At 40.1% G+C, this 26,901-nt stretch overlaps 4 protein-coding genes and 2 long non-coding RNA genes across 7 annotated transcripts; 5 read left to right on the forward strand and 1 right to left on the reverse strand.

The window, feature by feature from the left end:
• Window positions 1-310: 310 nt before the first annotated feature.
• LOC124340956 (sec1 family domain-containing protein 2-like) lies at window positions 311-3,942 on the forward strand. Of its 2 annotated transcripts, XR_006918187.1 has the most exons (12): window positions 311-747; window positions 818-899; window positions 991-1,224; window positions 1,290-1,436; window positions 1,861-2,073; window positions 2,136-2,531; window positions 2,589-2,711; window positions 2,777-2,972; window positions 3,035-3,137; window positions 3,200-3,358; window positions 3,420-3,758; window positions 3,814-3,942. XR_006918187.1 is itself a non-coding variant. In XM_046793808.1 (11 exons), exons 1-11 carry the CDS (start codon window positions 656-658, stop codon window positions 3,628-3,630), a joined length of 1,956 nt encoding a protein of 651 aa, XP_046649764.1. In that variant the 5' UTR covers window positions 311-655; the 3' UTR covers window positions 3,631-3,762. The 2 variants fall into 2 exon arrangements, 1 of the variants encoding a protein (XP_046649764.1); XM_046793808.1 differs by lacking the exon at window positions 3,814-3,942 and having other exon boundaries at window positions 3,420-3,762.
• Window positions 3,943-4,111: 169 nt separating this feature from the next.
• Window positions 4,112-5,828, forward strand: LOC124341151 (cyanophycinase-like). Its single transcript, XM_046794108.1, has 5 exons — window positions 4,112-4,372; window positions 4,431-4,751; window positions 4,821-5,120; window positions 5,185-5,326; window positions 5,386-5,828. Exons 1-5 carry the CDS (start codon window positions 4,250-4,252, stop codon window positions 5,694-5,696), a joined length of 1,197 nt encoding a protein of 398 aa, XP_046650064.1. The 5' UTR covers window positions 4,112-4,249; the 3' UTR covers window positions 5,697-5,828.
• A 518-nt stretch (window positions 5,829-6,346) lies between these two features.
• Window positions 6,347-6,974, forward strand: LOC124341507. The gene is made up of 4 exons (XR_006918393.1): window positions 6,347-6,371; window positions 6,428-6,570; window positions 6,654-6,733; window positions 6,818-6,974. It is a non-coding gene; the product is annotated as an uncharacterized LOC124341507 (long non-coding RNA).
• Window positions 6,975-8,272: 1,298 nt separating this feature from the next.
• LOC124341520 lies at window positions 8,273-8,943 on the reverse strand. The gene is made up of 4 exons (XR_006918411.1): window positions 8,919-8,943; window positions 8,720-8,862; window positions 8,557-8,636; window positions 8,273-8,472 (listed from the first exon to the last, which is right to left on the reverse strand). It is a non-coding gene; the product is annotated as an uncharacterized LOC124341520 (long non-coding RNA).
• A 454-nt stretch (window positions 8,944-9,397) lies between these two features.
• Window positions 9,398-25,132, forward strand: LOC124340699. Its single transcript, XM_046793304.1, has 4 exons — window positions 9,398-9,877; window positions 9,948-10,354; window positions 10,443-12,022; window positions 24,273-25,132. Exons 2-4 carry the CDS (start codon window positions 10,332-10,334, stop codon window positions 25,130-25,132), a joined length of 2,463 nt encoding a protein of 820 aa, XP_046649260.1. The 5' UTR covers window positions 9,398-9,877; window positions 9,948-10,331.
• LOC124341434 (disintegrin and metalloproteinase domain-containing protein 23-like) lies at window positions 14,287-15,518 on the forward strand. Its single transcript, XM_046794536.1, has 4 exons — window positions 14,287-14,456; window positions 14,539-14,767; window positions 14,858-14,939; window positions 15,016-15,518. Exons 2-4 carry the CDS (start codon window positions 14,655-14,657, stop codon window positions 15,139-15,141), a joined length of 321 nt encoding a protein of 106 aa, XP_046650492.1. The 5' UTR covers window positions 14,287-14,456; window positions 14,539-14,654; the 3' UTR covers window positions 15,142-15,518.
• Window positions 25,133-26,901: the final 1,769 nt, after the last annotated feature.

Raw genomic sequence — 26,901 nt, forward strand, 5'->3', positions numbered from 1 at the left:
GTTTCTGGAAGGTCATAGAAAGAAGCGAAGCTTTTTGTTTCGTCATTTTTGAAATTCGTCATTGACATTTGCGTCATTTTTCAAGAATATTTCAAGACTGTAGAGGATGATCAGGCGAAATGACTGAATGTACATATTTCTATGATTATTCTACCCTAGCGATGGATATACAAATATCTATGTCACCCTTGCAAATGCGTTATTTTGAAAACGTGTTGAGATGCCAAGAATGAAACAGTAGCTCCGAACTTTTAGAGGACAAATTCAGATGTGAAAAAAGGGCTGAAGGCCAACTCTCACTCATCGATGTTTTTTCATTTTTGAGGCCAACACGCACAAACCACAATCATGTAATCGTTTAACTTTCGACAAAAACGTAGCCGTTGCGCTTGATGTCAATGTTATTACGCGCTTTATTGCAGTCGCGAATGCGAATTTTGGCAGTAGATTGTTTGGAGTATTTAATCGATGTTTTTACCAACTTAAATTTCCAACTAGTTGGGGATGCTGTTTAGTATGTTTTGTCGTGTTGACATTTGCAGACGGCGCAACATAAATACACAACAAACAATCACCGTCTTTTATTGTGCGTTTGTCAACAGTTAGTATAGCCATTAGTTGAAAAGTTCTCAAGATAAGATTATAGCGAATTGCAATGTTGAGATGGCAAGAGTTTGGTCAAGCGTGGTGGGCTGAAGCCAGAAAGAAAGTGAAGAATGCAGCCGTCTTTTTGGATCCGTTGGCGTGGTAGGATATTGTCCAAATTTAATTTACTTACAACATAAGAGTGTTTCTATGCCACATTTTTAAAATACAGTGAATGTCTTCACTGGAATGGAGGTGCACCATCTCTTCTGGAAGCTGGAGCAAGCTGCATTAAAGAACTTTCAACCTTCGAAGTAATCACAAAATCAGCCTGAGACATTGCAACATATTATTATCAGAACATGTAACATAAATATGTTTATATCTTTATTTTTCCATTGTTAGGTTGTACCTAAAAATATCAAGAAAGGTGTATTTATTTCCAGCACAGCCTGGCATGGAACAAACTACAATATATTAGAAAGCCTCATTAAGAAGAGCAATTTGGAATATTGTGTCATCATAACTTCAGCCCATGTGTCTGTACATCATCTTCTTCTGTGGGGTTCGAGGGAGAGCAATGACTCGGAAGTATTGCAAAAGATTGAAGGTGATGTTCTAGGATGGATGGGGAACATGGTAAAAATCCATTTATTGAAATATTGTGCATTTTAATATCTTAAATCTTTATCCACTTTTTTTAGAATTATACTGTGGAAGTTTTCAGTTTTCCTTTAAGCACCCTTCATCCTACCAGAGATACAGTTTTAATTCCCTCTGCAAAGTTAGCAAGGCCTCTTCTCACAAGTGATTTAGGATACCTAAATGAACAGCTCATTCTATTCAGCAAGGTATCTGGTTTTAATGTTACAGCAGTTTTGTGCTACAATTGTTTTGATTAAGATATCTATTACCAAGTTTCTCATTAAAAAATTTAAACAAAGTGGGGCACAAAACTTTAAGTAAAAATTGACCTATACCCGATTACCCATGTATCATCGCTTATGAAGAGAACCTGGCTAGATCTCTTAATCGTAACAATATAAGTAAGAAATTTCTTACTTAATTTTGTGTTGAGATTGAATGATGTGAGCAAGCCAAATCTGAAGCAATTCGGTTATTATTAAAATAGCCTTTGAGTGCCTTGTTGAAAAACTTTGGTCCGAGTTAGCGAAAGTGTCTCTGAAAATCTTCAGCATATATAAATTACCGACGGATAATTGTCGCATAGTTACTGTTTGATAATTAAATCAATTTATTATATTCTATGTACAGCAGGTGGACGCACAAACAGTGCGATCGATAAACGATCTCAGTAATGCAAATTTACCATTAGAATCGCAAGTACAAGTGCGTCAGCTAGTTCACAACCTTAATCAACTGATACAGCACATCAACGGAAAAGATGAAATTTTCACAGTGGGCCCATTCAGTAGAATAATCGGTACTGAACTCGAAGCTTTAAATGCTGCCAAAACTCGAAGAAAAGTATAGAAATGACAAACAATCCTTCTTTATACAATAACTAATGCGCTTTTTATTTTTGGCAGACGGCGACAAATAAAGTGTCCGTCATCTTGGTTGACCGGCTCCTTGATTTGGCATCCGCGACCAAGTTCTCTAGTGACAATTTGTACGATCGATTCATCCATACTCTTGACCGGCTTCACGAATACTCTAGTGATGTAGCTATTAACATGAGCGGAAAACCGCAGGGAGATTTGACGACTTCACTAGGCTGTCTAGCACCTCAAACGGATTGGAATGATGGATGGGACATGATGGATCATTTGTTCCACGAAAATTCACAGCAGGCTACAGAATGGTTTACGGACGTTCTGAAAGACAGCTTAGAAGATTCAAACGATCTTAAAAATCTGGGCGATGTCATTCATCAATGTTGCAAGGATTGGGATTTTATTGAAAAGTTTACTCATTTGTATCAGGTACCTCAATATTGGTTTATTCTATTAGCTTTTGTTTAATGAGTTCCTCCCTTACAGATTGGATACGGACTATCTCAGATTCAGAGTAATGATGAAGCAAAACGAATGGACGATTTAGAGGGAATTCGAAAAAGTCTGGTTGATTGCCTAGATGACGAATCTCCGTCTCCTCTCATACAGGTTTTTCTTGAAATTTGTTCATTTTCTCTTTATTTAAATAAAGTGAAAATGTCGATTGAAAATAGGTCTTGCAGCTGTTGAAGACGAGGAAAGATATGAATTTATCTTTGGACGATATCTTGGTCTTATTGGTCCACTTATACTCTCTAGCAGGTGACAGACGAAAAGATGTATTGCCCGCTGAGTTGGAGGAACGCTTTAAGAGTCTCGTGGCAGAAATTATCGTCAATGATATTCTCTCTGATGAGCTTCAAGATTTTGGTATTAATGAACTTGCAAATATCAAACTGGAGAGACGCTCATATTAACAAATAATATTTTAGTGGGCGTTCCTGTCGATGAAATTAGAGCGCATCGTGCCGCCCAAAGGATAATCGAACAACTTCATTGCATTAGCGAATTTCGTAGTCACATGAAGAGATACAGGTACGGAATCAATTACATTTTTACTGAATTAAAACCCTTAACCTATTTTATCGAACAAGTAGAACTTTGTGTCAACGGCGCAGCTCAGCTATGCCTCTAGAGTGCATCAGTTTCTTTCAGCAACTGGTTGAAGATATTTTCGATCCTTTATTGGGCGACAAAAATCCAGACTTGGAACACAAATCAGGAAGCTTGAAAGATTTCATTAAAACGGGATTTAGGTAACTATTTTTTTAGTAACTAAAATGGCCCTTAATTTAAAAAGTTACTTTCATTTTTTAGTTTATTCGTCAACGTGCGTAAGCCTAAACCAGTGGACAATCCCACCATAATCTTGTACGTGTGTGGTGGCATACGTCCAGACGAAGTGAAGCTCATCCGTGATTTGTTTCGTCAAAAATCAACGACTCACAAAGTTTTGATAGCGTCAAGTCACTTCCTATCTGCTTATGATTCATTGCAATACGTTTTCAAGAAAAATCTTTCATCGTGATCGTGGTGATTTGGAAACAGCCACGTTCATTCCGGTTTTTCGGAGTGATTCTTGCCCCCCTTCTTTACCGCTCCTACCGTATTCTATGGCATTTTGTATGCTGCTGTTAATAAATGGTGAATAAGAAGGTAATTTCAGTTAACGTATTAATTGTTTTATCTGAGTTCTTATCAACCCGATCAGTGCTCAATGCCCTGTAGTGTTCAAATCCGGAAATAGGATGAAAACAGGAAAAGATTATCTACTGAAGTAGGTTATAAACGGGAGTCTCTTTCAACCTAAATTGTAAGTGTCACAAGCCAAAAGTAGAAAGGGAAATAAAAGCGCAAAAACTTTGAATTTACATAACCGGTTTCTACTCAACGAGCATTCTAATTTCTTTTGGATCCGTTGTACTTCCAACGCACGTTCCTATCACTGGATCTTATATTTCTTAAGGGTGTTTGTTCCATTTGGCCTTTTCTTTAAAAACAAAAAAATACTTGGCCACGCTGGAATATAGTGAGATTTAGCTGGCGGCTGATCTCACGCTTTATCACTCCCTGTTTTCGCTATACTTGAGTATCGGAGATCACTAGTTTCAATTCAGTGCTCGTCGATGTTTTAGTGAAGTAAGGTCATGAATTTCATTGAATTTCTTCTCGTTTTACCAGCTGTCGCTATTGCCCAACATTTAGTGCTTATCGGCGGTAATTTGAAAGATGACAATGTTGGCATTTGGACAGCGATGGTTGAAAAGGCTGTAAGTTTTCGATATTTTCTCTTTTTTCTTTCCCCCTAGTAACTAATCTTCTTTGAAGGGAGGACCAGGTGTAGCTGATATTGGAGTCATTGTGGCCTCGTCAACCGGTAACGCCGAGGGGATTAAAGCCGCTGATAATTTTGTCCAGAAATATGGGGCCAAATCAGCCTCCATCGTCTCCTTGACAACAGCTGATGCTTCATCGCAAGAGGTGGCCAACCGTGTCCAAAGTTTCACGGGAGTTTTTTTCGCTGACGACTCGATGGAATCCAACACGATAGACATTCTCCGCCCATCCGGCGTGGATACTTTGGTACTACAAGCCATTAAAAATGTCGTGAATAATGGTGGAATGGTTGCGGGTAATAGCGCGATTATGGTATGATGAAATTTTATTTGTTAATCATAAAAATTTGTCGAGTTTGTTAACCTCTTTTACGTCATACAGGGCGATTCGGTGGCGATCCTTGGTGGCGATTCCATGAACGCGTTAGTGTTGGGAACCAAATTTGAAAAAGCTTTTCCGGGGAACTCATCTCCACTTGTTTATAGCAAAACGGGTGGGTTAGGTTTCTTGAAACATTACGTGTTGGATAGCCATTTCAGTGAACGAGGACGAGAGATGCGATTGATTCGAACGACACTCGACTCGAAGGATCTGCCAGGTATCGGTACATCGAAAGGACTTGGCGTTGATGAAAATACTGCTTTGCTCATTTCTAATCCACTCTCTAAACCTATTGGAAAGGTAAAATTAGATTCATTACGCAAGCTATATAGAAACACGTTGATTCTTAACTAAAAATCCGCAGGTGATCACCGATGCCGTGTCAGTTAGCGGTGTGTTCATTGTCGATGTCTCCACGGTACCTGTTGAATCTGGTCCAAAGGCCACCTATGACCAAATTCCGTTTTCTTTCTTTACTGTCAACGATACGATTGACCTAACCACAGGTATTGATTCAAGTTGCTGGCTTTAATTGCTGAAATTTAAATTATTATTTGGATAACAGAGGAAGTTATTTACGCCAACTGGAAGATCCCAATAGCTGGCGAGGAGTGGTTTGAAGATGCAATTCCATCGGCGGATATTTTCTCAACTGAGCAGCCATCACAATGGCGCCAGACCAATCGGCGGCTGATCGATTGCAAAGAAGTGAATGTCACTTGCACGTCTATTGCATCTGCATTTCCGGTTGTGCAAGTCTTTTTCGACCGACTGCAGGCTGTCGGATTCGGAGCGGATATTCCCAATGATCCGGCCAAAACCTATGTGGCTTCCTTCCGCAACATGCTGGCTTCTATAAAACCTATCGAATCTTAATGAGTTTATAGTGAATTAACAAGACACCGTGAAATGTCTGAAATGTTTTGAGTAAATATGGCAAGCGCGTAGGGGGAAATGTATTTTAATTCTTCACCCCTTCGACAAATAAACAACGGATGACTTAATTGACAGCGCGGGAAATTATTGTGGGCGTGATATGAATTGGATCTTCTTATCGTCGTGATGAAGACAAGGCAACCAACACAGTCTTCACCAGTGAACTGATACTAATCCGATTCCGTGTCGTTAAAAAACGGATTTTTTGAGGGCCGTAGAACGGATTGGTTTCCGTTCTCTTACGCTAGAGTCGCATGAAGGCAAACACGTTATGCCTACCCTCTAGCGCCCCTAGCTGATTCATAATCAGATTCGTTTCAGTTAATTGATTTTTGACAAATCAGCGCGTTGTTCTAATCAGTGAGCGGACCCGTTTCCGTTCACAGATTCGTTTCAGTTTATTATCAACTTGTTATCAAAACACTAGCATGCAAAAGGACTAATGTACTGCTCATGTATTCTCAATTGTTATTTTATTATTAATCTATGCATTTTAAAGCTACTACAGTTCTCTAAATCCCTAAAAACTCAGTGAAGATGAGACTAAGATTATAAGAATTACACCATTCCCCTCTAAGACTCAGGAATACAGACATTTGCAGCAGTGTGTATGTGGTAAGCAAAAAGAATTGTTGGTGTACAGCATAAATACATTTTCCCTTTATAAACAGGAAAGATGATTATACCCCATGCTTCAATTGAATGGACTACCAGCATATTTTCTGAATATATGGAGTGGTAGCATGCAACACGAAGAAGAAGCTGTGCATTTGTGGAATTTTGTGATTCCGAGTCAGCTGCCAAAGCTGTCACAGTAAGTTTTCTTTACATATTTAGGCAGTAACACTTAATACCTAAATAGAGACAATGCTGAGAGCTCATTCAAAAATTTTATAGGCATATGCAGCCTCCAGCGAGTATCATGTATTGACTGAAGATCCAGGGCAGTCATGTGGTATTCAGGTGTTTAATGCAGAGTGCGTAAACTACTTTCTAATTGAACAATTGAAAGTTGTTCACTTTACCTTTTTTATTTATTTTAATTTGATTTGTTCTTACAGGAGCCAAGACGAAATGGGGGACAAGAAGAAAACGAGCACAAAACTAGACACGGAAGAACCCTGGAAGAACCCCTAGACACTGTAGTTCCATGGTGCGGCATGCTTAAGAAAATGCTAAATGCTACAATGAGAAATACAAATTCGTTAAGACACTTAATATGCCTGTATAGTGCATCCATGTAATACATAATAAAAGACGACAACAATAAAAGATATAAATTATAAATAATGAGAATTTACTAGTTAGTTAGACGGTTTTTTATTTCAAATTTGGATTCCGCGTGGAAAATTGAGCGTAGTGTAATTTTTTTCATTATTTTAGATTGAAGTCTGCATAGATCGAGCGTCGGCGTGAAAAACCGTTCGGCGTGAATAACGGGGGTTAATGCATATAAGATATAGTTTTTTTAACTCATATTTGGATTTCGCGTCAAAAGTTGAGCATTATTCCTATTTTTCGTTATTTTTGCGTTATCCTGCATAGCATGATGAGCGTCGGCGTGAAAAACCATCCGGCGTGAATTACGGGTAGATGCATATAATATATATTTTTTTTGAACTCATATTCGGATTCCGCTTTAAAAGTTGCTTAAAAACTATTACTTTATTATTATTGGCGGAAGCCTGTAGTGTATAGCGTGCTTTACGTGAGCGTGAGAAACCGTTCGGCGTGAAATAACGGTAGATGCGTAAAAAAAAGTCGGTATTTGACTTCATATATGGATTCAGCGTTTAAATTTGAGTATCAGGTGTTAATTTCATTATTTTACGGGGGAATTTGTCGTTTGCGACAATAAAAAATTTCGAAAAAAGGTCGCCTAGATAATAAAAGAGAACTGCGTCGTTTTGTTTCTATGAAAAAATTCGTCCAAAACGAATAACTCTTGCAGGCTACCGCTAAAAATTATGAAAATTATGAAGTAGACTCAACTTTTTACGCTGAATTCAAAAATGATTTGAAAAACTGGCTATTTTATATGCGTGTACCTGTAATTCACGCCGAACGATTTTTCACGCTGACGCACATCGTGCTGCACAGGACAACGCAAAAATAACTAAAACAATTAATTATGCTAAACTTTTTACGCGGATTCCGAATATGAGTTCAAAAAAACTCTTTCTTGTATGCGTGTGCCTGTAATTCACGTCGAACGAATTTTCTCGTTGACGCAAATCATGCTAATGCAGGCGTCCATTAATAGTAATCAGATGAATGTTCTTACTCAGATTTTCACGCGGAACCCGAATATGAGTTCAAAAACACTGCATTTTATATACATCTACCTTTAATTCATGCCGGAAGATGTTAAACTGCCGCTAGTCATGCTATTCAGACTTCCATCTATGAAATAGGGATAATACTGCATTAATACACTACATTATCAACGCGAAATCCTAATTTGAAATACAAAGAGTCAATCTTTTGTTAATAGTGAACAAACTAATAAATTCTCATTCTTTGAACTATCACATCTTTTTTATTGAAGTTTAACACGGGTACACTACAAGCAATGGTGCGTGTTTAAAAATTTCTATTTCTCACAAAATATTTAAAATGTTTCTTGAGCATTCAACACGGAACTTGGAAATGATCTGCTTCCTCCGTGTCTAGTTTTGTGCTCGTTTTCTTCTTGTCCCACATTTCGTCTTGGCTCCTGTAAGAACAAATCAAATTAAAATAAATAAAAAAGGTAAAGTGAACAACTTTCAATTGTTCAATTAGAAAGTAGTTTACGCACTCTGCATTAAACACCTGAATACCACATGACTGCCCTGGATCTTCAGTCAATACATGATACTCGCTGGAGGCTGCATATGCCTATAAAATTTTTGAATGAGCTCTCAGCATTGTCTCTATTTAGGTATTAAGTGTTACTGCCTAAATATGTAAAGAAAACTTACTGTGACAGCTTTGGCAGCTGACTCGGAATCACAAAATTCCACAAATGCACAGCTTCTTCTTCGTGTTGCATGCTACCACTCCATATATTCAGAAAATATGCTGGTAGTCCATTCAATTGAAGCATGGGGTATAATCATCTTTCCTGTTTATAAAGGGAAAATGTATTTATGCTGTACACCAACAATTCTTTTTGCTTACCACATACACACTGCTGCAAATGTCTGTATTCCTGAGTCTTAGAGGGGAATGGTGTAATTCTTATAATCTTAGTCTCATCTTCACTGAGTTTTTAGGGATTTAGAGAACTGTAGTAGCTTTAAAATGCATAGATTAATAATAAAATAACAATTGAGAATACATGAGCAGTACATTAGTCCTTTTGCATGCTAGTGTTTTGATAACAAGTTGATAATAAACTGAAACGAATCTGTGAACGGAAACGGGTCCGCTCACTGATTAGAACAACGCGCTGATTTGTCAAAAATCAATTAACTGAAACGAATCTGATTATGAATCAGCTAGGGGCGCTAGAGGGTAGGCATAACGTGTTTGCCTTCATGCGACTCTAGCGTAAGAGAACGGAAACCAATCCGTTCTACGGCCCTCAAAAAATCCGTTTTTTAACGACACGGAATCGGATTAGTATCAGTTCACTGGTGAAGACTGTGTTGAGAGGAGAAAGGGTCGAGCAGACGAAAATGGCACACAAACCATGCTGACTTCACATGCTGCTGTGCTGTGTCTCGAGCAGAGCAAGTTGTTATTATTGAGTTCTGTGATCTGCTGTCCTGAACTTCTTCCGCATAATTAAAACTGCTGCATTACGTATTAGGCCTTATAGTTCTCTTATGTTAAAACGTTGTCTCTCACAGACTCACGTTACGTTTTTTCTACCCGATAAACGAAAGACGAAAACACGTAAACAAAAAGTGTACGCAGATGTACAGCTTAGGACAGTTTTCTTGTATTGAAACATGTATTAAAAGACAGGGCAGCACGTGTATCTTATTACCGATTTTCAATTTGAATGTTCAGCAGAAATGTTAACTCCTTCACGCCGAATTCTTCTTGAAAACTCTCCTTTATACTATCCATTTGGTAACACTGGTGCTGAAAACATACTGAAAGACTTCAATTTCCAATTAGATGAAACCAAGGTATATTAATACTTGCATGAATTCTTTTATAAATTAAAATTGGGCATCAACTATTTATTATTCCCTATAGATCCTTTTTCTTGGATGTGGTGACTTAAGGAACGCTCTAAATACAGTAGCCAATAACAAGAAACAAAAGTTATGCATTCATCTAAATGACTGGAATCCTTCAGTTATTGCTCGAAATATTGTGATACTGAAAATAATTTCAGCACCGGATTTCAATACCAATAATGAAGATGATGTTGCCTTTTTATGGGATCTTTGGTATAATGCTGAATGGCCGGAAGCCACACTCAAGAAATTTCAAGCGGTTTTAAAGGAACTATTATTGGACAATGCTTTACCAGAAAATGTTGTTATTTCAAAAAGCAAATGCTTGTAAAGCTTTAAATTTGTCTGGCGTTCATGGAATGATTACTGTTTTAAAACAAAATCTGAAGCGAAGCTTCTAATGGATAAAATGCACGAAGAAAGGTGAGCTTACACGTCTTGCGATTATAATTTGAGATTCATAATTAAGTAAAAATCGTTTTTTTTTTTTTTTTTTTTTTTTTTTAATTAGAAACAACGCAATGTTGAAAGGCTGGATCAGATTGAATCCCAAGACTAATGATGAGCAAGACAACCCTACGATACCAGAAGTCGCAATAGATGGATTTGCACTAAATTTAGCATCGAAATTTGAAGACCTTCAAGATTCAACCAAAGTGCTGATTAAACAAGAAGCTCGTCAGTATTTCTCCACGGGTACCTGCAAATTACAAAGTGGAATACGAAATGTATGCGTCAACCCGACGCTGCTCGACCCCACCACCTATCGCTGGCAAGTCCACTACCAATTATGCCCCTTTGACGGCTACTTACCGTTGACTCGAGAAGAACTTGATACGTCAGATAATAAAGGAATCCTTATCCGAACCTGCCAGAAAATACTTCGGGGCTTTGTGGCTGATTACAAAAAGCGCAGTGACCGAGTCAAAATCTTTTTACACTTGGAAGACGCACTGGAGTTTTGCCTCTCTGAATCAACCTTGTCGTTCGACGTGATTGATTGTTCCAATTTGGCGGATCACGTTGGATTAGTTAACTTGATCAACGCTTGTGAGAAGAGATTGATGGATAATCCCGAAGCTGTGTTATATACCGAGTCTATGTTGTGGTCAACGTTGGCTCCCTCCATGTTGAAGTACGTCGAAGAAGCTCTTTGCTGCCCGCTGAGCATGATTCCAACGATTTATGGATTGAGACTGACAACTCACGTCGAATTCGGCTCTAGCAAGCCTTTAAACTTGGGCCAGCAAATGGCGAATGCCTTCAAGCTGTGCTGGAAAAAAGTTTTGCCATTTGGAAATTTATCGCTCAGCCCTTCCCCAACCTTGACTCGCTGCCTTGATCAGCTTACGCAGAAATGTTTCACATCGAATGGTTTTCACCTAGTGGAGGGTAAAAAAACAAAGGAAAGATGCGGAATGGCATGCTACTCCCCACTTACCTTCAATTACGTGTTGGATTCCATGGCCCAGCGCGTTGGAGGGGATGACTGTTTGAGAAACCTCAAAATTCACCAATTGGACTTTTATTCAGCATTTAATTTGGCGCAACGAACAGCACAAGCCTGTAGAAATGGTAAAGCAATTTCAAAGGTGTCATTTGATATCCAAACAAATGTTTATCCTCTAATGGGAACGCCCTTAATCAGGTTCTTATTAATCCCGTTTGAAAAACTAATGGATTCCTATACATTGCAATTGGTTTCCAGCGACTTTGAAAAAAATCTTCCCAAATTATCTGAATTGAATATCCATGTCATCGACAACTGTGAGATTGAAATCAAAAAGACTCGTGATTGTGAAATGGAAACAATCGGCGTTTCCTTTCTGCTTGTGCCCGACCACGGTCTCGAAAAAACTCATGCGGTATACATCTACGATGCTTGGACTGGGTTACCCATTTCTTTTTGTGAAAATATATCGAAGATGCGAGAGGAACCGTTTCATCAACCATACCCGTGGTGTTCTAAAGGATCTCCACTTCCTCTGGCCAACAGCAATGGATTGCAAATGAAAGTTAACAACTGCGTCGAATCTGTGGACTCCTTCATTCTACAGATTGTGGTTGAATGCAGCAGTGAAAATATTTCAGGTTATTATTCAATTTTATTGTTGAGTCAACCAAATAACATCAAACCATTGAAATTATCTTTCCCTTATCCCATCGTTGTCAACGAGATTCGTGCTACTCTCCGCCGAAAGGATCGTTCAATCAACCTCGTCTTAAAAAAGGCCCTCTACGAGCCCTGGCCTTATGAATTTCACACTCAACAGTCCAGATGGATTGTGTTGGATAGCCTAAAACTGTGGGAAGATAGAAACACTGTACAATCATTGGGATTGCACCTCGGCTCTCAGTTCAAACTGAGTGATATCAAAAATATCTCCTTGACAAACAAATCTGCTTTAAATGAAGTTCGACAGACCATCCAATCGTTCTTTTTGTCTGCAGCTGTCCATGGCAGAAACGAATATTTCGGCATCCGGAGGAAGGATTCAACCCAAAGCCCTGATTGGTACATCCGAGCACATCTGCCTCTTCGTATTTCACCTGTGGGCAGTCCACTTTTGATCCTTTCAGCTGTTGACCATCGGCTTGCCGAAAATCTAATTGCGAAAGGAAAACTGAACAAGGATGTTGCTTTTAATGATTACGTACGTATTTATGCACAACCGTCTAATGGAACCCAAACTACGATTTCGACTTTTACGTCAGAAGAAGAGCAACTGCTGCGCTACATTCTACGACTGAATTCGACCCAAATCGTACCCAGCAATTGGCAAAAGAAGAATCTTCCCCAAGGAGAAAACAGTCCATGGCTGGCTACCTTCATATCACCACTCTATGAAAACCATCCAATCGATCAAGTATCGTTTGACGCCTGGCATAAGACCAAAGGAGTGAATGAAAAGGGAAAAAGCTGTGAATCCTGCAAGAAAATATCCGAAAATCTGAAGCGTTGCAGTCGCTGCCGCACCGTCGTTTACTGCAGTGTCGAGTGTCAGCGTGGGCATTGGGCTCTCCATAAAACCGCCTGTATTAATAATTCTCAAAAGTGAAAACGATTTTGGATAAATGTTTTGTTGTCAATACAAAGAGAAGTTCATTGATTTTGATTCTTTCTTTATTCATACCTGAAATGTAACATAAGAGAAGGCCGTGTGATGAATTTTAGAGTTAATTGAAATGTGTCTTGCTTTAAATGGTATGGACTGAGATGAATTGCATCCTCTTATCGTCGTGTATCAAACACCGAAGTAGCTACAATGCTAGTGCGCTCGACAAGCTGTCGAATGCCGGATTACATAGTGCCGGGTTCTAACCTGATGAGAGGAAAAAAAGAAAATAGTAACACAGTCCCAGCTCCGTTCTAACATCGAAATAGTTAGTAAACGGCGTTCAGCCAATGGCTATCTGTGGAAATCATTCAGTTCTGTACGACAACTTGCATTCATCCCGGGTGTAATAGTTGCGTATATGCTGGTACAACCTTTTAAAATACTTTATTAGATTTTTAAAAGCAGCTCAACTCATAGCCACCAATAAATAATAAACTTTTAACCACCACAATTTCGAGATTTGAAAAAAAAGAAAAGTTTTTGAGCTACAATGCTAGTACGATGACGAAGCTATCAAATGACTCAAAGAGTAATCGGGGTTCAAATCCGGTTCAAAAGTAGAAAAGGTTAGTTAACACATTCCCAGGTCCGTTCTAACAACGAAATTGTTAGTAAACGGCGTTTAGTTAATGGCTATCTGTGGAAATCAGTCAGTTCTATACGACAACCTGCATTTAACCAAAACGTAACGTTGCATATACGCTGGTACAACCATAAATTTATTATGGTTTGCATTATTCAGAAAAATGTTAATGACAGCTTACAAGCAATGTGAGTCAACGGTTACGTAGACTGAGATAGCGTCAAAGTGGCGGTTGAATACATAGTATAGCAGTGTACGCATTTTGTGAAATAGTGAGGTTTTTACACGTTATTGATTTTTGTGAAAAAAGTGCTTTGAGGAAAAGATAAGACGGTGAATCACTGATTACCAAATAAGGTTGACATCATCACATTGACTAAATACTTGGCATTTGACATTGTTTCTTTTTGAAAAAAAAAATGATAGTGCGCGGCAAAGTCATAAAAATATGATAAGATAAAACAAAATACGAAAGCAAAAAGTGTCCGTAGATATAAATATCAGAGCAGTTGTCTCGGATCGAACCATTTATTAAAACAGAAAGACCGCGTAGCTTATTACAGATTTTCAAATTCACACCAGCACCTCCTGATGGTTAATTATGAATTGAATTAAATTTTTACAGTTGAGACCGAAAGGCTATCTCTGTCGGGATGCCACACCAACGAGTGAGACTTGCCGGAAATTTGTAACGGGCGTTCGGGTCAGTGTCCGCTGGACATTTACAAGAAGAACGGCAACCAGTGCGAGATCAATAAAGGCTACTGCTTCAATGGCGTCTGCCCGACCCTGGACAGCCAATGCCGACTCATTTGGGGCGACGGTATTCCCAAAACATTTCAAATCATCAAAAGGAGAAAGAAATTAAAATTTTGGAATTGAATTTGGTTGGATGTTTAAAACAGGCGGACTTTCGGGCGACCGCAAGTGTTTCGAGCAGTTCAATTCGCAAGGATCAATCAACGGCCATTGCGTGCAGGATGCCCACAACAATTACATTCGCTGCGATGCGGAGCACGTCATGTGCGGATCGCTGCAATGCCAAATGGGAACGCGCTACCCCATCGTCGCCGGAATGGATCAAATGTATTCGAGGACTCTGGTCTCCATGGCCGGACGGGATTTCGAGTGCAAGTATAAACAACACAAAATCGCATCCGCATCTAAGAGAGAGAAAGACTCACAGTTCACACACCTGATTGCACGTCCGCTATCTGTTGCTAGGATCACCAGCGGGACCGTTGCGGCTGCCGATCTGCCGGATTTGGGGATTGTGCGGGACGGAACTCCTTGCGGAAACAGTCTGGTCCGTCCAATTGTTGAGATATTTTTCTTCTTGTCGTGGATCAGCCATAGTAATTCATTTATTCTTATTTCATTAGATTTGCATGAACAAGACGTGCAGCAGCTTTTACCCGCACATTGACCGATCGAAATGTCCCAGCAACAACGTTGCGCTGGATTGCTCCGGCCACGGCGTTTGCTCCAACATCAACTCGTGTTTCTGAGACGCCGGATGGACTGGCCACGATTGCTCGACCCAGACCAACGACAGTTACATCCGCAGCGGCTTCCAGTCCGGCGACAAGATGGGCGCCGCCGAGGCCTCCGAACGCGACTCGGTCAACGCTGGCGCCCTGGGAACGGGGGCTCCTCCGCCGCTCAACGGCGTCACAACCCTCATGCCGGAAGCGCAAACCAGCAACAGCAAAACCACCTCCTACGGTATACCCATTCGATCTAGCCTTTTAATCCAATTGATTTAAGTTCAACGCATAAGAATTTAAGTGATAAGATATTTGTCACTGTTTTGTGTTATAGCTCGTAAAGTTTCAGGTGAAAAGGGTGGCAGTTATGAAGGTGTTAGTTCGCTAACGATGGCCCTGACGGTCATCCAAGCAGAGGATACCCCATCCACACTTCTCAGTACGGAAGAACTGAAATACAAATTTTTATGGATTGCTTAATATCACTTAAACAAATCATGTTTTATGCGGGGGATTGGCAACTCCAAAAATCTTCATACACCCTGGCCAGAAGCTCCCTATCTCTCCTCTCATAGAATCTTACAGAATCTCTAGAATCTCACTATCTCATACATCCAAATTCCTAGTTCACCAACCCCTCAGATTTATGATTTTATGAATTACCTGCAAACGCAATTGTAAGGGTCTTTGCGCCACTCTGCCACGCCACTGTTGACGCACGTTTTACGACATGCGCAACGTGAGTTACACTCATAGAGTCCTTTCGCTAAATTAAATGGCAAACGACGGTGTTCGTACACAGCACCTTGAAAGATTTTCCCACCAGGACCTCTTGCTGTTGACTTGAAATAACGAAAATGTCAATAGTATTTAATCCTGAATTCTAAGTTGGTTACTTACTGTAATGGTTAGCTGCCAACAACGGCATTTTTCCTTATCTTATTGGCAATCATCTGTACAATCGCAACACACGAGAAAGTTAGAATCCAAATTGATATTTACTCCTTCACGAGGAAGACGCTCGGTGCAATAATGAACATGCTCAGGATATCTTCGATCAATTGAATTGACACACGAAACGCGGACGTTTTCCTTCCCATAGCTAATACCAAGAACAATAACGTAAGATTTAATACAAACGTTCGAATCAAAAAGGTAAAACGTCTAGAAATTGCAATTTACCTTCGATTCGGCTGTAGACAATTTCCGGTTTAAACTCTCGGAAACAATTGGAAATTGGAAATTGTCTCAGGTACTCCACCAAGACAATTAAGATTGTATGAGATAGAGAGAATCGATTTGAACTAGTGTTGACCAATTGTATTCTAGCATTTGAAAGGGGGTAGGGTAAGAAAATAACTCACCGTCGGTACTACATCATCACGCCCCTCTTCAGACCATTTTAAAGAATAATACAATAGGTGGGTGGTGGGTTTATCTTGCAACTTCAAAAGTTTCCACGACCACGGCTTCCTCTGCCTCCCCTACCGCGCGAATAGCCATTAGCGTATCTGCAGAAGGTAAATTGAAACAAGGAAATGACATTAGAAACTGACATAGGAAAGAACAGTTGGTGTAATTTGACTGGATGCAAAGACACTGAAGATTATGAATGCCAACTGGATCGATTGACTGTAACGAGAGGGCGGGAGGAAATTACAGTTCAAATCGATTCTCTCTATCTCATACAATCTTAATTGTCTTGGCGGAGTACCTGAGACAATTTCCAATTGTATATCGATTGTTCAAATCGATTTGAACTAGTGAATTTAAAGCCATTAACTTAAGTCCCCTACATACATTTAAGTTTCCACCCATTACGTGCTCTTAAACCATGTATAATGCCTAACCATGCCTATGTATAAAAAGCCAATAAACGTTAGAAAAAACGAAAGGTCCCCATTTCTAACTTACACCGCTGGCTGTCTGAAAACATTAGACAGAACAAAATGAAAAGCGGGGGGGGGGGGGGCGATACTCTTTAAACATTCCTGCCATTTCTTCGTTCCCATGGCGCCACTCGCGGATGGTGTTGGAACCAGAGGTATATGGGAGGTATTAGAGGCCAGGATAAGGGCTAATAACAGGGAACATGTAGGGCATAAATTTAACGAGGGGTTGCGTACACAACAGAACTTATAAAAACTGAGACAACAAAAAATCAGTTAACACTATGAAACTGATAGTGAGCAATGAAAGAAAAACCGTACCCACTAGGCGATATTGCCTAGTGAAAGAACCGCTCCTGCCACCGATGTGCTCGGGTTGATGGCCGCGTCTCTCCTGTAGAATCTAGTGAATGTGGATTCTGCTGACCAGTGCCCAGCACTCCCCAGATAGGAATTTTTGTCCCAAGGCGGGACCAAAGCCGTGCGGCTGGTGCGGTGGGCACAGGGGAATCTCTAAGATGTCCCATTGCGAGCCCTTATTTGGATACGTTACTCATTTTTCATCTTGTCGGATACGTCATTTTTTACTCCCTCTCGTAGAAGTCTCTGATGCGTCCCGTTTTTATTTTTTGGCTCCTTCTCGACACTTAGAAAATTTCGGAGAAACTGCCTTAGTCTTTTCGCGGCAAAGTTTGATTCTAAAATCTTATTATTACCTTTATCTTCGAAATTGTATATATGAATTCGTGGCCCATCTGTACAGTACCGGCTTCTCATCACGACGATCCGGGTTCGATCCCCGGTACAGGTTGCATATTTCTTCAACAATGCTGTTTGTACGCTGTCGATTTATGTAGTGTTTCCGGGAACACTTTGCATACTTTGACAAATAAACTTGTCGTACGGATATCCGGTTCAGCGTTCGTGAAAAGATGTCGGCACAGCTCATAACACTCATAACAAAAAGAAGAGGAAAGAAAAAAGGAACGAAATTCAGAGTCCAGAAAAAGATTTATTATTAATGACATCTTGAGATCCTTTTTCCGTCCCAAGTACGTCTAAAGTCCATCCCATAGGACGGGATAAGGACCGCTATGAGATCTCGGCGAAGCGAACATTGGCCATACGTAAAAGACGTCCTTGGAATGTAAACTTGGGAATCTGCTTTGTGCCAAGTACATCTCAGACGTCTCAAAGTGACGTATTTTGGACGTCTATGGGACTGCAGTGTGCTATCTGGGTCAGGATCGATTCTACTGATACTCCCGATGCCGCTGCCTTGGACGCTGCAGCTCCACGGGTAGAGTGGCCCGAAAAACGCTCAGTATCAACCCCGGCTGCTTTCAGGATGGAAATCTTCCGGCAATTAAGTATGAAACAGAGGGGCATGGAGTGTGGTGCCAACATGAAGGCCATTTAGGCTCTTTCCATAACATCGACACTGTTGAGTTAATCTGCAATTCATGCAAAAAATCCGGTCCCCCTTTCCAAGATGGTGTCATCAGATTTTGGCCAGTGCCACCTTTAGTGCCCACTAAGTCGTTGGCGAACTGCTTTTTTATCGTATTGGTGACCCGTTCTTCAAGTGGGAAGGCTATTCCGTCTAAACTTTTCCAAAATTTGCGCCAATGCGTAATAGACAACTTCAGGTAAGAATAATTTTTTCTTTAAAATAAGGGGATGGGTCACGCCACACACTTTGTTGCTATTGTCCGTCCGGCATTGCTGTCTCTCACGATTGGATTAGATTTCATCATTACACATCTTTTTCAACATGCCGTGCGAATCTCCCACGTTATTCAAAAAATGCATTGTGCCATTTTTAGGCGAGTCATAGTTTCGTGAGTGCTGTTTTCACTAAGTCTTTTTCTTTAGTTGGAGGTTCATTATTTTTGGCTATCACTTTTTCGGTAATACTTTTGGGGAGCTAGGAGGAGTTAGAGGAGGCACACAAACTATTTTAATTTGTATGTGTCAAACCGGCTGTCGAGACAGATAGAGCGAGGCGAGTCTTTAAGCCAAAATCTCGTTGGCCAGGAGTTGGTGCAGGCACATATGCTCACAGTGGTGGAGGGGCTGCGACCCATAATCCATAATCGCTGCGACCCATAATCGTGATTCCGCGCGCGCGCTTCGATTATCTGACCGAAATTATTCGAACCAGTTGCACTACTCTCTCATTATTTTTTTTTTGGTTATACATTTTGCCTGTCTCCTATTTCTCTTACTCACTCCCGTTTCCTTCCTTTTTACAGGAAAATCAGACGTTATTTGAAGGAAAAGACGGGAATCGTCTATGAACTTCATATAATTGCTGAAGCTGGAGCCAATGGCTCTATTTTGAGCTTGGAATCCGACATGACACTACATGATCGTTGTGATGCAGACACCCACGAGCTTCACCTGCCGATGGCCTGTAATGCCCTGTAACTGTGTAACTGATTTATTCAAATATCATTACATGCCCAATTCCAAAGTTGGATACATCCCAGGTAGCACACAGACTCTGTTTCAGGTCTGTTACAGATCTGTTTTTGAGAGTCTGTAAATTGTTTGGAGTGAGACACTTTTACAGACTGTCATACAGGTCTGTGACAGATCCGTAAAACGGGATCACCATTTACAGACCAAAAACAGATTTTCAAGAAAAAAAAGATTTGCCACCCTCTGATATTGAACCATCAACCTGTGAGTTCACAAGTCAGTACGCTAACCACTACACCGTAATTCGATAATTGATTTTGGATATATTTATAATGATCTATATTTCACAGTTGTACACTTGTACATTCAACAAACAGTCTGACATGTCTCTCTCACGAAACTGATTGCTACATATGACTACCACTGGTCTCCTCCGATAGTAACAAGACCAAGATTGGCCCCACACCAATTACAAGTCTTTATTATACCTATTTAGGTATAATAATACTTCTCCGTCCGGTGGATAAACAACTATTGTTGTTATTCGAGTAGGCCTACTGAACTAAACTCATAGCCATTAGCTGCATTGACTATTAGAGTGTAACTTCTTACTGCATGGTATTGCAGTGATATTACACATATAAGAAAACGATTAATTCAGTTTTCCATTGGGATCCAAACATGTACCATACTTGGGATACAGACACAGATACGATGATTACTGACTTATAGGTGTTACAAGGGAAATACAGACCCGTACATACCTGGGGCACAAACACAGAACAGATAATCACTGAACTAAGTTTTACATAGAAAATACAGACCTGTACCATACCTGGGGTACAGACTCAGAACAGATTATTACTGACTTATGTCTTATTACAAGGGAAATACAGACCCGTACCAGACCTGGAGTACAGACACAGAACAGAAACATATTGTAATCAGTAATACAGAGTATAAACATGCATGTGACATACCTGTATTACAGAAGAAAAACAGAATGTCTTTCTACAGAGTAAAAACAGACAAGTGACAAACATGGGGAACAGAGATAAATCAGAAACAATTTTCTCAAGTAAAAAACAGATCTGTAACAGGTCTGTAGTACAGTTAAAAACCAGATTTATGTTTTACAGAAATATAAAAGATCTGTTCCAGATCTGTGAAACAAACTTTTACCAAATCCTGTAAGCAATTCCAGACAAATTTCCTGTAAAACAGAGATGTAACAAGCCTGATACGGATCTGTTTCACAAGTATGTGAAACAGATCGGTTACAGGAGTCTGTAACAGCTCTGTGTGCTACCTGGGATGATGAACCACCCTGGAGATTACAGTAGCAAGATGGCGAATTTCGTAAGTTTTTTTATTATTAATCCTTCTTTCTCCCAACATCGTTTATTCTCCCGAAAACCGTGAAATTATCGATCGCCTCTTGGCTGACAGATTTTCCAAGTGATTGCAATTAAATGCGTCCCGTTTGAAAATATCCTCCCCCCTCCCATTCTCTCCCGCTTTTATCTGATGACTTGTCCACCCATTCTCTTCTTTTTTTCTGTTTATATCGGATTGCCATACTTCTTGAACTCTTCAACTTGATACATCCTTTTGCTTTTTTTTAAATCTTTCCTAAAGCCAAATGGAGATTGCAAAAGTCGTCCAACACGTATGATAATTACATTCATTTTCTTCTTCCTTCCTCATCCTTGAATTCTTGTCATGCGCCATTTTCGACCGCCGGCCAACCCCCATCCTTTCTTCTATTTTAAGACCACTTGGCGAGTTCGTTGCTCGAGGAAAAACATTACGAACTGCTCTCATGTTATGCGCTCAAAAGAAAACAAATCTCGAGCGAAATTCTTATCTTTTTTTCAAACTCTATATATGTCGTCACAAAATGGAGGGGTTACGTGAATCTAACCGATTTGCTGTAGATTTTTCGGGTACGAAACGATTGCGCGAGCCAAGTTTTAACCGCTTTTTGTATATCAGCCGTCCAAGCACGTCAATTTCGGTGTCTCAGTTGTTGTTTGTGTCGCAGGCGGTGACTAATAGGGAAGGCTTAACTTGTTTGAAACCACTTGACAGAAAGTTGGGTTTTTTATTTTGGGTTCCTATCAAAAAAGAGAAATGATCGCAATAAAAGTCGTTATATAGGGTATCGCAATTGACTCGCTTGCGTCACAGCTAAAGAGGAGGACGATCTTGGTGGGTTGATCCCACAGCCGCACGTCCGCAACAAGGTAACAATTTCTCGCCCCTTTTTTCTTTTTTGGCGCGCGCAAATTTTCGAATCAAAAAGGGAAATAATGAAGAGGCGACGGAAATGACGGCCTCTTTCGCCATCTTCAAGCGGCAATTTAAAAACCATCAGGATGCCTATTTTTCATCTTTCTATTCTCCGCAACATCTTTATGATATTTTGTTATCATTATTTATCTTTTTCGGAGAAAAAAGAAAATAAATCTCTCTCTCTCTCTCTCTCTCCGACTCCGGAGTCCCTTTCGTCTCGAGGGCTCTTGGCCGTTCGTCATTTGCATGGGTTCGTCGTCTAGACTCAAATGAAAGTGGGGGAAATTATATAACACCCACTCACCTCTTTCCTTCCACAACTTCATTTCACAGGTTCGGTGAATCTCTGAAACTCTTCTCCAGCTCATATCTAATAGCTTCTACAGCCCGGGCATAAGTTGAGCTGCCATAACTAAAATGACATAACTTATGTCAACGCCATCTTCTCTCACTCCTACCCACCAAAGACCCCAGCGCTAATCTCTTTCTTGGGCCTTTATCGATTTCCATCTCTTTTTACTCCCAAGATCTGTTCTATAGGCAAATGAGACCTTAACTAATAACAAAATCTGGATTTTTTTTTAAATTATTATTCCCGCGACGAACCATCTTTTTCTGATTGTCGGTTGGGAGATCTCCCTCAATAAATTGTGTGTATTGTGTGTAGTTTATATAGGCATAATGCAATTTTTGAGAGAAAATAAGTTTCCATATCTTAAAAAAAAATTTTTTTTTTTCCATCCTCTCATTCTGTTGTTGCTATGTACCTTTTTATTAGGCTCATACATTGAAAGATCTGGAGTTGTCTGGCATACCACCAAGTGATGTAATTTACATGGCTTACGGAGTCGACATAATTTCAGCAACACCGGAAAATGAAGGTGGAGTCTTTCCCAACTTCACAATGTGCAGTGGTGAAGAACTGCTTCAAACGATGGAAATCTGTAAATCTACTGGGGTGCCAGACTGCAAAGAACCAACGGTTCATGGATTTCTCTCCGCAGCTTGCAACCGTAAGTCAACAACTTCAAAACTTAAACTATTTGTCTTTCTAAAATTTCTTTTGAAACAGATACAACACAACGGTTCGTGCGATATAGCAATAAGCGAAGATTCCAGGCTGTTCCTAAGACTCCTACTTGAATTAGGACTCAAAATGGTGCTCTGCTGCTGCTGCTGTAGGGGTTTCTTTCAGTTAAGGTTTCCACCCGTCACAAACGTAAGCTTTTTTCCATTTCTAGAAGAAGTCTCAGCTATGTAATTTTTAAAAATGACTAGCAAGAGTTCTCCCTCCTATGTTAACTACAAGTTGTCAAATGTTTTCCTTGTCCGATAGTAATTTGCCGGTTCTTTTACAAGATTGCGACCGTTGATCAAGTTCCCGGAATCATCAAGTGTACAACGTATCATCGAGTAACTGCGATCGCGGGGCCGCCGCGATCTCAGTTATACTCGATTATTCGTTGTACACTTGATGATTCCGGGAACTTGATCAACGGTCGCAAACTTGATCGACGATTTCTGCCGGGCATTGACACTCAGAGATGGGAAACTATCCTCCCAAACTATCCCCTGGTGGCAAGTTCCAATTTTTTTTTCTTTTTATGAATTTCTTTGCGCTTTCCTCAGTCCTCACACACACACTACGTGCTGCGTGAATTTGAGAATAGGCACGAATGTCGGTCGTCAAGTCAATAAATATTAAACCCAACAGCCTCTCGCTCAAGTATCTGCCAGAATTATAGAGTTGAGCATAATCGTTGTCGTCCAGTTTCACTCGTCCGCTTGCAAATTAATTTGGTATTAAGCCATATTTAAAATAGAGATAAAATTACTAGACTTATTACCCTTACTAGACTTATTCTCCAATTCACGCATCACGTAGCTTAATTAGTACTAATTTCTGTTATGTGTTGTTTTTTATTTGTATATGAAATATTTCTGTCAACCAGCCCTGTACATTTATACAAATCTTTATTTTACGTAGCCTGCAATATCCGGTAGACTCTGCAAGGTGAGGTGGACGTGTGTGTGTGTGAGGAGATTGCAAAGAAATCCATAAAAAGAAAAAAAATATATGAAACTTGCCACCAGGGGGGATTTTTGGAGGATAGTTTCCCATCTGCGAGTGTCAATGCCCGGCAGAAATCGTCGATCAAGATTGCGACCGTTGATCAAGTTCCCGGAATCATCAAGTGTACAACGAATCATCGAGTATAACTGAGATCGCGGCGGCTGTGAATCAAGTGTTTCTGCCGGGACATTTGACTTGCCATATACCGATTTCTTTTTGTGAAAATGTATCGAAGATGCGAGTGGAAGCGTTCCATCAACCATACCCGTGGTGTTCTAAAGGATCCCCACTTCCTCTGGCCAACAGCAATGGATTGCAAATGAAAGTTAACAACTGCGTCGAATCTGACGACTTCTTCATTCTACAGATTGTGGTTGAATGCAACGGTAAAAATATTTCAGGTTATTATTCAATTTCGTTATGTTTGGTTTATGCGATGTTTAATCATTTTACATTCTTTTCGTTTTCAGGTTTAAATGTCGCCACGAACCAACGTCTACCTTGTGAGTCAGCCCACGATGTCATTATATCGTTGAGTCAACCAAAGAGCATCAAACCGTTGAAAATATCTTTCCCTTATCCCATCATGATCAACGAGATTCGTGCTACTCTTCGCCGAAAGGATCGTTCAATCAACCTCGTCTTAAAAAAGGCCCTCTACGAGCCCTGGCCTTATGAATTTCACACTCAACAGTCGAGACGGATTGTCTTGGATAGGCTGAAGCTTTGGGAAGATAAAAACACTGTAGATTCGTTGGGATTGCATCTCGGCTCTCAGTTCAAACTGAGTGATATCAAAAATATCTCCTTGACAAACAAATTTGCTTTAAATGAAGTTCGACAAACCATCCAATCGTTCTTTTTGTCTGCAGCTGTCCATGGCAGAAACGAATATTTCGGCATCCGGAGGAAGGATTCAACCCAACGCCCTGATTGGTACATCCGAGCACATCTGCCTCTTCGTATTTCACCTGTGGGCAGTCCACTTTTGATCCTTTCAGCTGTTGATCATCGGCTTGCCGAAAAGCTTATTGCGCTTGGAAAACTGAACAAGGATGTTGCTTTTAATGATTACGTACGTATTTATGCACAACCGTCGAATGGAACCCAACCTACGATTTCGACTTTTACGTCAGAAGAAGAGCAACTGCTGCGCTACATTCTACGACTGAATTCGACCCAAATCGTACCCAGCAATTGGCAAAAGAAGAATCTTCCCCAAGGAGAAAACAGTCCATGGCTGGCTACATTCATATCACCACTCTATGAAAACCACCCAATCGATCAAGTAGGCTATCGTTTGACGCCTGGCATAAGACCAAAGGAGTGAATCAAAAGGAAAAAAGCTGTGCATCCTGCAAGAAAATATCCGAAAATTTGAAGCGATGCAGTCGCTGCCGCACCGTCGTTTACTGCAGTGTCGAGTGTCAGCGTGGGCATTGGACTCTACACAAAACCGTCTGTATTAATACTTGTCAAAAGTGAAAACGATTTTGGAAAAATGTTTTGTTGTCAATACAAAGAGAAATTCATTGATTTTGATCCTTTATTTATTCTTACCTGAAATGTGACATAGATATTGCCGTGTGATGAATTTTAGAGTTTACTGAAATGTGTCTTGATTTAAATTGCCTGTCCTGTATGGAACGCCATAGGGACAAAAAATTAACTGCTCCAAAGTAAGCATTAATTTTTTGCTCTCCAAAAATAAGTGCTCAAAATTTAGTGCTCTCTCGCATCCGCCCTCTAGCGGGCGGTTCAAAATATTTCGCTATCAATGAAAATATTGACAATTGAATATCGATTAAAATCTAATTTTCGAATACATCAGCGTCGATCATCGTCTTACCCCATCACCTCCGCCACCAGCCCATCACCCTTCTGTCCTGTGATTTTTTTCGTGTTTTTTTTTTATGATTCCATCTTTGTCTTCGTGACTAGTACTTCGTCGATACTTTTTCTTCTTCCCCAGCAGAAGTATAACAATATTAGTCCTAGCATGTTCCGATGTTCGGCATCGCCGGAATCCGGAATAGATGCATGACGTATTTCAGGATTCTCGGAAGACCTAAGGGGTTACCGGGTTGGCAAAGGTGATGAGGCAAGAAAAAGGGCAAGCATTCGAATTTAGAAATCCCATAGTTAAGCTAAATATTGGATTTTAATCGATAGCTTCTAACTCCTTTCACAAGCAGGCGGAGAAACAAAATATTTTGAACCGCCCGCTAGAGGGCGGATGCGAGAGAGCACTAAATTTTGAGCACTTATTTTTGGAGAGCAAAAAATTAATGCTTACTTTGGAGCAGTTAATTTTGTGTCCCTATGGCGTTCCATAGTCCTGAGATGAATTGCATCCTCTTATCGTCGTGTATTAAACACCGAAGTAGCTACAATGCTAGTGCGCACAACAAGCTGTCGAATGTAGGATTAAATAGTGCCAGGTTTTAACCTGATAAGAGACAATAAAGGCTAGCATACACAGTCCCAGCTCCGTTCTAATATCGACATTGTTAGTAAACGGCGTTCAGCCAATGGCTATCTGTGGACATCATTCAGTTCTATACGGCAGATTGCTTTCATCCTGGGTGTAATAGTTGCGTACACGCTGGTACAATCATTAATTTATTATGGTTTGCACTATTCAGCAAAATGTCAATGACAGCTTACAAGCAAGCAATGTGAGTAGCCTATATCGGTTGCGAATACACCGGGATAGCGTTTATCGGCGTTTATTGAAATGCTTTACTCAGCTGAAATAAGCGGCGAACGATTAGGGTGAACCGAAAAATATTGTATATCAACAGCCATTCCAGCACCAAATCTCACTCGCACGAACAGTAAATAGCTTTATATTTTAGCTACTGATAGCACTGGAAAAAAATAGACGTTGACTTAATACACAGTATGCATTTATGTGAAATAGTGGGCTTTGACACATGATTGATGTGGTGAAATACGTAAGTGCTTTGAGAAACAAATAAGACGGTGAATCACTGATAACCAAATATAATGTTGACATCATCACATTGACTACAATACTTGGCATTGTTTCTTTTGGAAAAAAAAAAAAACGATTGTGTGCGGTATAAACTAAAAAGT

This window comes from Daphnia pulicaria, chromosome 5, assembly GCF_021234035.1.
Source record: "Daphnia pulicaria isolate SC F1-1A chromosome 5, SC_F0-13Bv2, whole genome shotgun sequence".
NCBI classification, from domain to species: domain Eukaryota; kingdom Metazoa; phylum Arthropoda; class Branchiopoda; order Diplostraca; family Daphniidae; genus Daphnia; species Daphnia pulicaria.

Coding starts and splice junctions, on each gene's coding strand:
- LOC124340956 (XM_046793808.1), top strand. CDS start 656: ATGTTGAGATGGCAAGAGTTTGGTCAAGCGTGGTGGGCTGAAGCCAGA. Junction 748..817: donor TTTTTGGATCCGTTGGCGTG/GTAGGATATTGT, acceptor TTTAAAATACAG/TGAATGTCTTCACTGGAATG. Junction 1,225..1,289: donor TAGGATGGATGGGGAACATG/GTAAAAATCCAT, acceptor CACTTTTTTTAG/AATTATACTGTGGAAGTTTT.
- LOC124341434 (XM_046794536.1), top strand. CDS start 14,655: ATGTGCGGATCGCTGCAATGCCAAATGGGAACGCGCTACCCCATCGTC. Junction 14,768..14,857: donor GGACGGGATTTCGAGTGCAA/GTATAAACAACA, acceptor ATCTGTTGCTAG/GATCACCAGCGGGACCGTTG. Junction 14,940..15,015: donor CTCCTTGCGGAAACAGTCTG/GTCCGTCCAATT, acceptor TTATTTCATTAG/ATTTGCATGAACAAGACGTG.
- LOC124341151 (XM_046794108.1), top strand. CDS start 4,250: ATGAATTTCATTGAATTTCTTCTCGTTTTACCAGCTGTCGCTATTGCC. Junction 4,373..4,430: donor CAGCGATGGTTGAAAAGGCT/GTAAGTTTTCGA, acceptor TCTTCTTTGAAG/GGAGGACCAGGTGTAGCTGA. Junction 5,121..5,184: donor TCTCTAAACCTATTGGAAAG/GTAAAATTAGAT, acceptor AAAAATCCGCAG/GTGATCACCGATGCCGTGTC.
- LOC124340699 (XM_046793304.1), top strand. CDS start 10,332: ATGGATAAAATGCACGAAGAAAG. Junction 10,355..10,442: donor GATAAAATGCACGAAGAAAG/GTGAGCTTACAC, acceptor TTTTTTAATTAG/AAACAACGCAATGTTGAAAG. Junction 12,023..24,272: donor CAGCAGTGAAAATATTTCAG/GTTATTATTCAA, acceptor TTTCGTTTTCAG/GTTTAAATGTCGCCACGAAC.